Source organism: Vicugna pacos, chromosome 21 (genome assembly GCF_048564905.1).
Source record: "Vicugna pacos chromosome 21, VicPac4, whole genome shotgun sequence".
Taxonomy (NCBI): Eukaryota; Metazoa; Chordata; class Mammalia; order Artiodactyla; family Camelidae; genus Vicugna; species Vicugna pacos.
Window position 1 is genome coordinate 22,306,102 of NC_133007.1, and position 13,312 is coordinate 22,319,413.

A 13,312-nucleotide genomic window follows, 5' to 3' on the forward strand; every position below is an offset into this window, starting at 1 on the left:
ATGAAAATGAAGCTGAGGCCCCAGTGCCCTCACTCCAACACAGCCTCCCCCCCCCCCAAACCCCTGCAGGATTCAGGCCACAAGGCAGGGATGCTGAAAGCTTCTTTTATGAGCCCCAGATTGCAAGGAGGTGGCAATTAGTCCTCAGTGGGTCAAAGGAAAGCAACAATGTGCTCTGCCTTTTGAGGCTTTGAGGGGCCTCTGCATGGAGCCCTCAAAAGTGGCCGTTCTTCTAGGAGCCCCTAGGCCCTCAGCCTCCCCCAACTCCCATCTTCTAGAATCTAAAAGCAGGACCCCCTCCTCCCCAGTCAAATTGTGTCTGATGGACCACCATCTAGTTCAGTTGGGTGTCAGAGCACCATTGGTTGCTATAGTTCCCTGCATCCCCTCCCCAGATGCTCCCAGAAGGGAGCTTGACCAGCTTAGGTCATGGAGCAGGATTCTGAAGGTTACATGTGTTATGGGATGAAGTTGTTTCATGCCCCTCAGATGGGCTCATGTGTATTTGGAACTCTTTCCAAAATCTTGGGACCCCAATCCACATGTGCTATTGGTATTCTCCCAGAGCGAAGGCATGAAAATTTTAGCCAAACTTAGATTTAGTGGAAGGAGACTGAGGTCTCTATATCACAAGTAAAATTCATTTTGATCCCTGCCCAAGTTCTAACCCTGACCACAGCCTATCTTAAATCTTAAACTCAATTCTAACTCAGCTGTAAATCCAATCCTTAGTCTCAACCTAGCCTTCAGTTTAGCTCTAACTGCATTCCCGAGCAAAGCTGAACATGAAACTAAAATGCAGTTCCTTACCACTCTCCGAACCCCAGCTGTAAACCCTAGCCTCAGTTCTAGCCCTAATCTCAAACTTAACTTTCTTCCCAACCTCAAATCTGACCTCAGTGTCATTCACCTTTCCAACTAACCCCAACTTTAATCCCATCTCCAGCCTCCACTCCCACTCGAACATTAGCTAAAATCCAGAACCCAGTTAAACTCCAGCCCTATATTTCAGTGTAATGGAACCACGGCCTTACTCCTTTCTTCTAAGGCTCCCTCTTTCTGGTCCTACTTGTTCTCCCCTCTGGTCATCACTGACTTCCTCCACGAGTGGGTCTAGTTGCCCATAGGGTCACCGTGCCCTTTTCTTGGACCACTCTAGACTGAGAGTCAGGATGCTTGCATGTCCGCCAGTTACCCAGACCTTGGCAGCATCACCTGGGCTGAATCCTCATGCTTCTCCAGGCCTCTGTTTCCTCATCTGTAAAGTGGGGGCAATGATCCCTGCTCTTCAGAGGGTGTGGGACAATCCCATAATCCTCAAAATAAATAAGACATAAGGATATTCTTTGTGTACACCTGGTGGGTCCCAGAGTATCCTGTTATTGTGAGAAGGGCAGCTGGAGGGGTTTGGAATGCAGAGATGCGTGGACTCTGTGTGCTTCCTTATTTTTCCGTCTTGTTTTTCCCAGAGGGGTGGGCCCTGGCAGTATCCCAGAGCTCCATCACTCTCTCCAAGAATCTTTCCCCACCCCTTTCCTGCGCTCCTGTCAGGAGTAGGAGGGCCTTTGTTTCCTTTGAGAGTGCTGAGCTGTTGAACAAGGCCACTCATGACCAGACCGCCCTACCCCAACATGTGGTGGGTAGTCTTGGAATCCAGGGGAGACCCAAGGCTTGTTCTGGGACCCCCTGGACCAATGAGCAAAGGCTGGTCCTCCACTTTCTCCCTCTGCCCAGCAGGACCTCCCCACCCCAGCTCCGTCCTACCCAAACTGTGCTGGCTTAGTCACCCTGATGACAGTCCAGGTTATGAGGGTCCCTGTGGTCCCTAAAGGAAGTACACACAGAGGGTATTGGTGCTCTTCGAGATGCACTGGCACATTCTGCTTAGTAGGTCACACACACACACACACATGCATGCACATGCCCACTCCGTCTCCAACATCCCCTCTCCCACCTGTCCACTGACCTCACTCCCTCACGCACTCTGGTCCCTCTCCTCTCAGGCCTCAGGTTTCAGTTCTGTGGGGGAGGTGGGGGGCTGGATCCCCCATGAAACCCCAGCTCCCAGGGATCCCCTACACCTGGGGGTGAGCTTGTGTCAGGTGTGGGTAGGGGGCACAGCTCCAGAGGGGGCAGCCAGGGGCAGACCCCCTTCCTTTCCTCTTTATCTCAGGAGGCCTGGCTCCCTTTGAAGACCTGGGTCCTTTTCATATGCCTGGGCCTCCCTTCCAGACCCAGTGTCTCTTTCCCTGGTGCCCTTTTCCACAGACCTTGACTTGGGTGGGAGGAGGGCCTGGAAGTTCAGAGATCCGTGGCGGGGAGGCGCTGGAAGCCTGCACTGGCAGGGCGTGTCAGACACCAGAGCCCCGGGGTCAGGGGGAGCCCTGCAAGTCCTGGCCACCCTCCATCCCAAGCCTGGCTTCTCCTCCCTCTTCCCCACTTCCCCCAGGGAAGGAGGCAACAAATGAGTGGTGAGGGGAGCTCCGTGGACGCTGTGAAATTGGGTGACTGTTGTCACCCTGAGGATGGGGCCAGGAGGAAGTGGAAGTTTAACAGGTGCCTAATTACAAGACCTCTGGCCATCCTGCACCACTTTTGGGATAGGGAAGAGCTTGGGTAAGGGCTGGGTGATGCCTGGGTAGGCCACTTTGTCACCTTGTTAATTAGGGTTCCTGGGACTCCTCCCCAAGGCGGGGACCAGGCCCCCTCCCTCCTATAGAAATAACTCCAGCTGCTCCCCAGCCAGGCAGTCACTGCACCTTCCTGCCACCCCGGGGGGCAGTGTCTGGGCCCTCAGCTCCCCCTCCCTCCACCTGTCTGCACACACCACCACCGGCCCCACTGCCACTGGAGCCAGGGATACCCAGCCCAGGCGGAGGAAACATCGAGCCTAGAGACATGGGAGTTCGAGGAGCTTTCCACCTTCTGCTCGTGTGCCTGAGCCCAGGTACGGGGCTGAGCAGGGGCAGGGATGCCCACACGGCATGGGATGGGCAGGGAGAGGGCAGCAAGGGAGGGGCCTGGAAGGTGGGCTGAGATGCCCTGGCAGGGTGCTGCCCACGCTTGTCTTGCTGCTCCCAGGGTTTGGATGTTGCCAAGGGGGCCTCTCCCCAGGAAAGCCCTGCGCCTGGGGGCTTGGGGCGTGTGTTTTTGGATGGCTCTTCACTGTGTCTGCGGACCTGTGGGGCCCACACATGTATGCACATGCTGCGAATAGGGGTACAGGGCTTGCCCGGAGTTGCCGTGGGGACTGGCAGTGGGGTAGGAGGTCAGGTGAACAGCAAAGTCCATCTGGGGGTGGGGGCTGAGGAGGAGCCCGGGGAAGATCTCCTTCCCATCAGTCTGTGCGCTCCTTCCAGCAGGAGGGCCTCCCCCGACCCCAAGCCAGAGCCAAGGGCCAGAAGTCGCTTGTCTCGAGAGCGCAGAGCCTCGGGCTGGTGGAGTGGAAGTGGGTTGCTTCCAGCTTGGCCAGTGACAGCCGGGACCTGAGACCTCTGCTCAGGGGGCCCTTGTGCTGTGAGAGTTCCAGGGTAGCATCTGCCTTCTCCAGGCTGAGTCTGGGGAGGTGGGGAGGGTAACTCCCAGAGCTCTTCCCTGGGGCTCACCTGGAGGGCAGGGCTCAGGACTGGATGTCCTGGCTGCCTGCCTGGAATGGGGCAAGTCCCAGAAAGGGCCAAGCTATGTGAGCATTGCTGGGAAGGACTCTGAGACCCTCCTGGGATCTGGATTCTAGCTGAGGGGGTATCAGGGAGGAGCTCAAGAAAAGGGGAGCATTTTCAGCCTCTGTGTGCAAGTGTGTGATGTGTGTGTGCGTGCGTGTGTGTGTGTGTGTGTGTGTGTGTGTGTGTGTGTGTGTGTGTGAATGACCACATTTCCAGCAGGATGCCTGCAACACCCTCTGTCTGGTGAGAGCTGGGCTGGCAGAGCTCACCAAGGAAGCTCTGCTCTGGGGACCTGGGGCATCTCTGTGTGTAGTTTGTCTTAATCTCCTAATGCACCAATACCCTCTGTGGGGTTGCCTTTTCTCCCCTCCCTTCCCTCTCCCTCCCTCCCCAGCAGAAGGAGGGTTAGGAGCTCTGGAAGCAGCTTAAAAACTCACAAAGGACTTACCAGCTGAGAGGAGACACCACTACTCAGGTGCCTGCCTTCTGCCTTGGGGAACTTTGTGTTTCCCTCCCATCCTCCCTCCAAGGCTCCATGCCCAGCTCGCTCTCCCACTCTGGTCTTCTTCCCTGTCCCCAGCCTCTCTCTTCTCTTCCATTCCCTGGAAGTCCATCCTCAGTGCCACAGCAAGAGGAATGCAGGTGAGACACCAGGACCAGCTTTCCGAGGGGTGCAGAAAGCTTGAAACCCTTGGGAGGAGGTTAAGAAAGCTGTTAGGGGCATGGAAAGGCCAGGGTGAGGTTCCCTGGCCTGGGACAAGGGAAGACACTGCCTAGGGCAGGGTGGAGGGGCTCTCTTTCAACCTGCTCCTTCTTCTTGAGCCCCTTCCCTAAATCCCCACCCTCCAGCTGGCTCCCGGGGTGTGGAGAATGCGCTCTTGTTGTGGGTTGCTTTCAGCAGCCCTTCCCCAGGGTGGAGCCTCTGCTCTCTGCTGAGTTCTGGCTCATCCCTGGCTTGCCTGGTGCCAACCCAGGAGTTGGCAGATGGCATTAGGATCCTTATCTCAGGAATGAGCTGATGTTTTCTTGGCCTGGGGCTGGAGGAAGCATCAACTGGTCCCATTAGAGCCCCAGCAGCCAGCCTGCCTGCTCTGGGGTTACCCTGGAGCCTAGTGGGGTCAGGGCACAGCTGACAGCCCAGCCAGGATTCCGAGGGGCAGGTACAGTGATGCCTGAGATGTTGGGAGAGTTGCAAGGGCACCTGCTGGCTGTCTAGACCCAGACTAAGCTCCTGCATGAATGTCTGGTCATGAACCAATGCACATGGGGGACTGTAAGTGTGTGCCGGGGCGTGTCTTCTGGATTAACACGTGCCTGTGCTTGTGTGCACACATGTGTCCGTAGGGACCTGACAGTGTCTGTGGACTAGGAAGGTGGGATCACATAGGCAGGTACCTGCATTTTGAAGGCTTATGAGTGTGTCCATGTGTTGATTTCCTTGGCTGTGACAGTGTGTGATTGTGTGTATGTGTGTGAGACGCCCTCTTGGTGGGAAGGTGGTCCCAGGAGAGAGCCAGAGAAGGGCAAAGCAGAATGAGTTGCCGAGACCAGGGGCTGGGACTCCAAAGGACTTGCTGATTCTTGCAGAGGGAGATTGAGCCAGGCTGGGTGAGGGGCCTGGGGAGGGAGGGTTGCAGGAGACTGGGAGATGGCACACTGCCTGCCCAGCCAGGGCGGGGGCCCCGGGCACACCCCCCTTCGTAGTCTTCTCTAGGTCCAACCGGTTGGGGCTAGCACTTGCCTGGGGCTTCAGGGTAGGGAGGAAGAGATGGGTCTTAAGCTTCCAGATCGTGGCTCCTCCCCATGGGCTGACTCAGTGGGGCTGGGGCTGGCTGTAGAGGGAGAAGCCCCAACTGAGGTGAGTCTGTTGAGGGGTGGATGTACCTGAGCCACATGATCACACAAGGGGACGGACACAAGATCCACAACGCCACACGCCTCCACACAAAGCTCACCCGTCCGACCGATATGTGTGGCCATGTACCCAGCACCATCATGCACTCACACACACGGACACAGCCAGGCTCCTGGGCATGGTCACGCCCAGGCCCACCCTAGCACTCAGAGCCCTTACCCAGCCAGGCACACATGGTCACACAGGCCTACAGCCACAGTCATGCACTATCATACACACTGAGACACAAAGACATACCCATTCTTCCACTCCTTGGGTCAGAATGGGACTCCGGAGGCCACAGTGTCCATCCTCCTGTCTCCAGACACCACCACCTCACTTGGCCCAGACAGAGGTGGCTTTTAACCAGCCAGGATCTTCCATCAGAGCATTTAACACTGTATGTGCTCCATGTGCCTACACACGCACACATACACGCACACACACACGTAAATATATAAGCAGACACTCTACCTGGTCACGTGCATGATTATCCCCAAAAGCAGCCACAAATACCCAAAAGCACACAATGTACACGTGTGTGCACAGCCATGCATGTGTGCTCAATCCTGCAGACATACGAGCAGACATACCAGCTATGTACATAGAAACAGTATTCAGATGCAATCCTGCACAAATACAGAAAACAGACACACTGACACAAGTCTGCACAGACAGGCACGTATCAATTTATGCACACACCTCCGCACACACTCAGCGCAGCCCTTCCTCCCTAGGGAACTGAGCCCTGGGTTGCCGCTGATGGAAACAGTGGATGGAGCAGGGCTGAAGCTGACCACCCAAGCCCTGGTTCTGCTCCCCTCACTCCGTCTGCTCTGCCTGTGTCCTAGCACTGCTCTCCGCTGTGCGGATCAACGGGGATGGCCAGGAGGTCCTGTACCTGGCGGAAGGTGATAATGTGAGACTGGGCTGCCCCTACATCCTGGACCCTGAGGACTACGGTCCTAATGGGCTGGACATTGAGTGGATGCAGGTCAACTCGGACCCCTCACATCGGGAGAATGTGGTGAGTGTTGGGCATAGGGTCTCCCTTCCTTTACACTTCAAGGTATCTATCTCCTAGGCAGCCAACACCCGGAGGGGAAAAGTAGGGCAGATGAGAAAAACCGAGCCCTGGAACTTCCCCCAAGGCTTCCCAAGGCTGTCCCTGCCCGGACCTTAGACTCTGAGAGTCTTTGACTGAGTACCAGCTAGGTCCTGTGTGTGCTGGCAGCTGTGTACCCCTCACCCCATTTAATCCTCAAGTGCCCTGAAGGTAGACATCAGGTAGACGGTGCTTGATCTCATCCGATCTCACCCATTCTGTAAGAAGTCAGTGGGTCAGGCATCATCATTCCCATTTTTCAGCTAAGAAAACCGAGTCTCAGAGCAGTTCAGTGCACTGCCTAAGATAGCCAATCAACAAGGCCCCCCTTGGTGCTGCCTGTCTCCCATCTCTGCTTTCTTCTCTTCTTCCAGTTTCTCAGTTACCAGGACAAGAGGATCAACCATGGCAACCTCCCCCATCTGCAGCAGAGGGTCCGCTTTGCAGCCTCAGACCCCAGTCAGTATGACGCCTCCATCACCCTCACGAACCTGCAGGTATCCGACACTGCCACCTATGAGTGCCGGGTGAAGAAGACCACCATGGCCACCCGGAGGGTCACTGTCACCGTCCAAGGTATGGCCAGGCTCCTCTGGGCTCCCCTTCCCCAGATTCCAGAGCCAAGGGTAGTCTGGCCACCCTGACCCTGGCTCTGCCCCTTGCTGGGTCCTGGCTCACAACTGCCCATTTCTCTGCAGCACGGCCAGCAGTGCCCTTGTGCTGGTCTGAGGGTCACATGACACCCGGCAACGATGTGGTGCTGAAGTGCTTTGCCAATGGGGGCAGCCCGCCTCTCTCCTACAGGTGGGCCAAGATCAGCGGGCACACACACCCCTACCGGGCTGGGTCCTACCACTCCCAGCACAGTTTCCACTCTGAGCTCTCCTACCAGGAGTCCTTCCACAGCTCCATAAATCAAGGTGAGGGTGCCCAGAAGAGGGGAAGATCGGGACTCTGGGTCCAGCTGGGGCTTCTGTGGGTCATTAGTGTTACCAAGTCAAACCGAGAATCCCTGGTCTCCTCTGGGGCAGCCTCCTCTGAGCTTGCTCCACCCTGCAGTGTAGGAAAAGGGGATGATAACATCTACCTTCAGGGGCACATGCGTATTAAATGGGGTGAGGTGTAGACAGCTGCTGGCACACAGAGAAGCTGGCTAGTGCTCACTATCAAAGACTATCAGAACTGGAAGGGACCTCAGAATCCCTGTGGTCTAGCCCTGTCCTCACCGTACAAATGAGGAGACCAAGGCTCAGGAAGGGGTCATATATCCCTAAGGTCATAGAGTGAATTAATGGTATCGCTCCTGTTGCTGGGAAAGGGGCCCTTCCTTGCCTCTGGTTCAGCAGGGGGAAGGTGTCTCACCTGGGGAATGAGGTGGACATGTGTGTGTGTGCAGATCCCCTTCCCTCCTCCATGCTCCACCCCACAGTGGTACAGGCGGGGGTGAAGCTCTTGGGGATCAGGCCCCTCAACCTCACCACAGCCCTCTGATGCTCCTACAGTTTCAGGCTTGAATAACGGCGACCTGGTGTTGAAGGACATCTCCCAAGAGGATAATGGGCTGTATCAGTGCACCGTGGCCAACCACGTGGGCTACAGCGTGTGTGTGGTGGAAGTGAAGGTCTCAGGTGGGTGCAGCGGCAGTGGCCCTGGGGGCCCCGTGGCAGGGAGGGTTGGACTGGAGGAACCTGGGCTGTATATTGGAGCCTCAGCTGGAGCTGTCTTCCTGTTGCCATCAGTGCCCAGGTCTGCCTGGGGCAGCTGGGAAGCCCTGGGGAAGACATGCAATCAGGGGTTAACTTGCATCTCCCCACTCCTCACTGGATGTCCGATGGTCCTGAGACCCCCTGCCCACCCCTGGCCCTCTTTCCCACAGACGCCCTGCCCTGACATCGTCTACTACTCCAGGCGCCAGCCAGGCTGCAGAAAGCCTGACTAGTCTCTACTTCTCTCCCCAGACACCCGGCGCATCGGAATCATTATCGGCGCAGTGCTGGGCTCTTTGCTCATACTAGCCTGCCTCCTGGTGGGCATCGCGGGGCTCATCTGCTGCTGCTGCGGGGGCTCCGGGGCTGGCGGCTCCGGCGGTGCCTTTGGCAACGGCATCGGCCTCGGGGTCCGCGGCGGGGCCTGCGGCGACTTGGCTAGTGAGATCAGGTAAAACCTGATGCATGCTGCATGCTGCTGCGCGGCAGGGGCCGGCGCCCTGCCCCTCCTCACCCCTGCCTGCCACCGGCCGGCCGGGACCCCCACCCCCACCCTGCCTGCCATCGCCGCGGAGTGCTGGGACCACAGCATGTCAACCTGCCACTCGTCGCATGGCTTTTTTCTCTCCCCCTTCTCATGATCTGTCTTCACCTCTGCTCCCCAGCCCTCCACCTCCCTCCTGCCTTTGCTCCTCTCTGTCCCGTCTAGACTGTAAGCCCCTGGAGGGCAGGGCCTGTATTTTTTTTTTTCTCACTTTTCCTCTGTATTGCGCCGGTGAAAACTCTGGACATGCTTATTTAAGAAGAATTGATGAACAACAAGAATAGTACTAATAACTTATATTAGAAAAAAACTAGAAATAAAACTAGAACAAGACTAGTAGTGCTAATGACTGCAATGCCCTGGGGCTGGAAGAAAAGATGGAGAAGATTGGGGGGCAGGAGGTGAGGAGGAGAGAGCGAGCCAGCGAGTGCAAGGTCAAGGTTAGTTAAGGAAAGACGGACAGGGAAAGCAGCTTCTTCTGGATCTCCAAGGTCCCCTCCCTATTAAAGCCCGCGAGAACACCAGAAGGGGACCGGAGGGACCCGAGGGCGCCTAGCGGGGGCTGCCTGCCGTATGGAAAAGCCCTGACAGGAGGACGGGGATGGTGGCCCCGGGAGCGCTGCGGGGTCGCCGGCCCAGGAAGAAGCAGAGAGGAGAGTAGGTCGAGGAGGAGGCTGAGAGGCGAGGGGAGGTGGAGGGAGGCGCGGGAGACGAGAGGATGCCAAGAGTCCCCGGCTCTGCCCAGGCCGTGCCCACGCCGCGCCGCGGAGGAGCCCGCTCACCCGCCCGCCTGTTGTTTTCCACAGAGAGGACGCCGCAGCGCCCGGGTGGAAGGCCAGCGGGCGCGGCAGCCGCGTCACCCAGCTCCTGGGGTACCCGACGCAGAACGTCAGCCGCTCCCAGCGCCGCAAGTACACGCCTCCGCCCTGCGGCGGCCCCGAGGACGTGGCCCTGGAGCCCCGCACCGCCGCCGCTTGCGAAGCGGGCCCCTCCCCGGTCTACGTCAAGGTCAAGAGCGCCGAGCCCACCGACAGCGCCGCCGAGGGGCCGCTGCCGGGCGAGAACGGCCTCGTGGTGTGACCGCGCGGCGCCGGGCTGCGCCCCGGCCGGGAGGAGGATGCGGGGCTCTCTGCCCGCAGCTGGGGACGCGCTCGGGCCGGCGCCGACCTCGCCTGCCCCAGGCCGCCCTGCGGCCGGGGGTGAAGGCGTTTCCCTCGAGAACCGAGTGGGGAGGCTGAGCCTCCCGCGACCCCCCAAAGTGGGAGGGGGCGGGAGAGGGCAGAGAAGGGCCATCTCGGACCCTCTCCGCACCCCTGGGCCCTGAGGCTCCGGGAGAAGGAGGGGTGAGGCCGTCTCTGAGAGCGGTTGAGGCTCAAGGCCCGGTGTCCCCAGCCAAGGCAGAGAGCCCCGGGGGCCGGGTGGGTCGGGGTCTGGACTGAATTGTTGTGTGTGTGAGATCTGAGCTCTGAGGCGGCTGTGTTAGCACAATAAAGAAAATGTAAAACTTGAGACTGTGGTTCCACAGAGGGGTGGGCATGGAGTCAGGGTGGTGGACCCTGCTCAGGGTTGCGTGCTGCTCCCTGTTGTCCCTCATCATTCCTGCACCATTCCTCCCACCCTCCCCTTGGATGGGGAGCAGTCAGAGCTGGAAGGGGCTGTCTAATCCTACTCTTTCACTAAACAGGTGCGGAAACTGAGAATCCTCAGGCCTGATTTTAAATCTAGAATTTCACTTTTCTCTTTTATTCCAGAAATCAGAGGAGGGGAAACAAGGAGCTGGCAGGGATGACCTCTCTGGATATTCCCTCACCATTCTCAGCGTCCTCCTTCCTCCTCTCCTATCTAACAAATCCCGACTTCATCTCTCCCAGATGTATGCCATCCTTCTCATCAACCAGGAAGGGTTTTGGAGTCATACTCTGGGGTAGAAAGACCTTCAAATTCATCTAACGCAGTCCCCCTTTTAATGGAAAGGGGGTTGACATTTATTGGGATCAAACTCTGAATGCCATGTGCTTTCTAATATTTTGTCTTATTTAATGCTTACTTTAGTCCTATGAAGTGCATTATCCCATTATATAGATGAAGAAATTGAGGCTCAGAGGAATTAGGTGTCTTACCCAAGGCCACAAAGGAAATAACTCAGGTTTTGATCCAAGTGTGTTTGACTTTAAGACGTTAGGCTGTTTCTCTGATGTTTGAATTTCTTCTACAGAATTCCTGATAAAGGATATTTCCACCTTTTCTTGAATCCCTCCAGTGGCATCTCACTATCTCCCAAAGTAGTCCGTTGACCTCTGACTGTCAGAGATGTATTTCTTCTATTGAACTCAGTTTTTGTCCCCACGTAGTTTTTATCCCTCGGTCAGAGTTTTACTCTTAAGAAGCCCTAAGCATCACATTTCCAACTCAGCTGCCTCTAGCGTACCAAGTGGTTGTACTCCATACAGGATGACTGGAACAGGTGCACAACTGCACATCTGTCAGGTCTAGAGATTGAGGGGCTTCTGAAGAGCACAGGACTTCAGGGTCACTCTGTTCTCCCTGCCTCTGCCCAGCCGCCTGCCTTTCAAGAGCCCAGGCACTTCTTTCTCTTTTTGCCTCTCTTTCTTTGAGGAGAAGCTGGGCTTCCTAATTCCTTCTGCTTCTACCCTGGGGCCAAGGGAAGTGTGGTGTATGGATGGACCTCAGAGTCGACTGAGAAAGCCCTGAAACTCTGCTTAGTTGTACTGAACTAGGAAGCCCTTCTGGCTGGCTTGTGTAATGTTTGCAAAAGGGTGATGACATCTCTGGTTCTACCTTGATAGAGCTTGGGAAGAGAAAGGAGAGATGATGGTGGGACAGATGGAGCCAGGGACAAATGTCTTGGAGTGGAGGTGGGAGGTGAGCGGTCCTTGAGGATGGATGGGGACACAGAGGGTAACAGGATTAAACAGTGAGGGGAACAGAGAACTTCAGGAACTATCCATCCCCTCACTTATTTGGAAACATTTATGAGCACCTATAGGATGCCTTGATCATAGATAGGGAGTTAGAGCTTCAGCAGCGTGCTGGGCCTGGTACACTTTTGCCCTGAGGCAGGCATTGACTAGGATGACTTGGGGAGGGCTCTCCCAGTCTGAGGAGCCTCCAGCTTTGCCTCCTTTGAGGTGATGAGGGACTGAAGCAGCCAGCTGTACAGGTTGTGTTGAATGACATCATCTTCCCCAGGAACCAGGGAGCCATGTTCAGACTTAGCCTCCCTTCGAAGGCTGAGAACAGCAAGGCTCTGGCAAGAAAAGCTCATTAAAAAGCTGTAAGAGAGATTTGAGAGAGACTCTGGAAACAACTTTCAGTAGGGTGACTCAACAGGGAAGCCAGGGAAGTTCTTAAATCCCTAAATAAATTATCACTGCACTCACCACCGCTGGGTGAGGAAGGAGAGAATTTTCTGCTCCTAAGTTTTCGCTTCAGGGACACCTGGCCTTTTTTCATTTCTCCGGCATGAAACCTTATCAGTGTTGGAGAACACTGCTGGTGGTAAATGTTTCCCAGTGGTTTTGGGAGTGGGTTGAGGGTGTAGGGAGCAGGGAAGCCCTGATGTGTGTGTAGCATGTACCATTTCCCTGATGCAAATTCTCCCGTCATGGCCGATCTCAGGCTACCAACGTGATGTCCCTGGCGTGGAGTCGGGAGAAATGTGAGAAATGCGCAGTAGCACACCATCGTGGAGTGTTTCCACCATTCCCACACTGCAAGAGTAAATAATCTCAAAAACTGAAACAATAATGAACTCTAGTAAACTCATTAGAAAGGGATGGATTTGGAGCACTAATCTCCTGTGTTTTAATCTGATTTATTTTAATGGTAAATTTACATAATTTAAGTTTTAATAATCGCTGTATTCAACCACTGGCTTGCAAATCTTAGGCAGACTTTGTCCCCAGGCAGGCGGAAGGCTGTGTCCACAAACGCTGCATCAGGAGAGGGAATCTCAAGTCTAGTCCTGATTTTTTTGTTTCCCCACAGAGGCACAGAAAGCCCCAAGTCAGTTGTCTTCACCCCACTTCCTAGTTCCACCTTTTTCGCGCGTCTCTCCCCAGTCTTGCTGAAACTGAATTCTAGTTCCTCTGGTTGATGAAAAATTATTCAGGTAAGGTATATGTCCTTGGTAACCATCAAAAACCTAACTTGGCACCCTCAGAATTTCTGTAAGTTGGTCTCTCAGGGTTGGATGACCTGGGAAATCTATTCAAGGGACAGTCTGAGTCCTTCCTGACTCAGTTCCTTCTCTGGTCCTGTCGCCCGGGTTTTAGGAAGTTATTCTCCAGTCATCTTAAGCCCCAAATTCTCAAGAGTGTGGCTATATAGAGTCCCGGAGGTTTTCCTTCTGTGCTTTCAGAGTAGCTATGCGTGCTGCCC

General features: G+C 55.7%; 1 protein-coding gene across 2 annotated transcripts; it reads left to right on the top strand.

The window, feature by feature from the left end:
• Positions 1–2,730: 2,730 nt before the first annotated feature.
• On the top strand, positions 2,731–10,420 carry VSIG8 (V-set and immunoglobulin domain containing 8). 2 transcript variants are annotated; one of them, XM_072946293.1, is made up of 7 exons: positions 2,731–2,947; positions 6,408–6,583; positions 7,036–7,237; positions 7,360–7,581; positions 8,170–8,289; positions 8,620–8,818; positions 9,718–10,420. In XM_072946293.1, exons 1-7 carry the CDS (start codon positions 2,899–2,901, stop codon positions 9,989–9,991), a joined length of 1,242 nt encoding a protein of 413 aa, XP_072802394.1. In that variant the 5' UTR covers positions 2,731–2,898; the 3' UTR covers positions 9,992–10,420. The 2 variants fall into 2 exon arrangements, with proteins under 2 accessions (XP_072802394.1, XP_031545106.2); XM_031689246.2 differs by having other exon boundaries at positions 2,732–2,947; positions 8,164–8,289.
• The last annotated feature ends 2,892 nt before the right edge of the window (positions 10,421–13,312 follow it).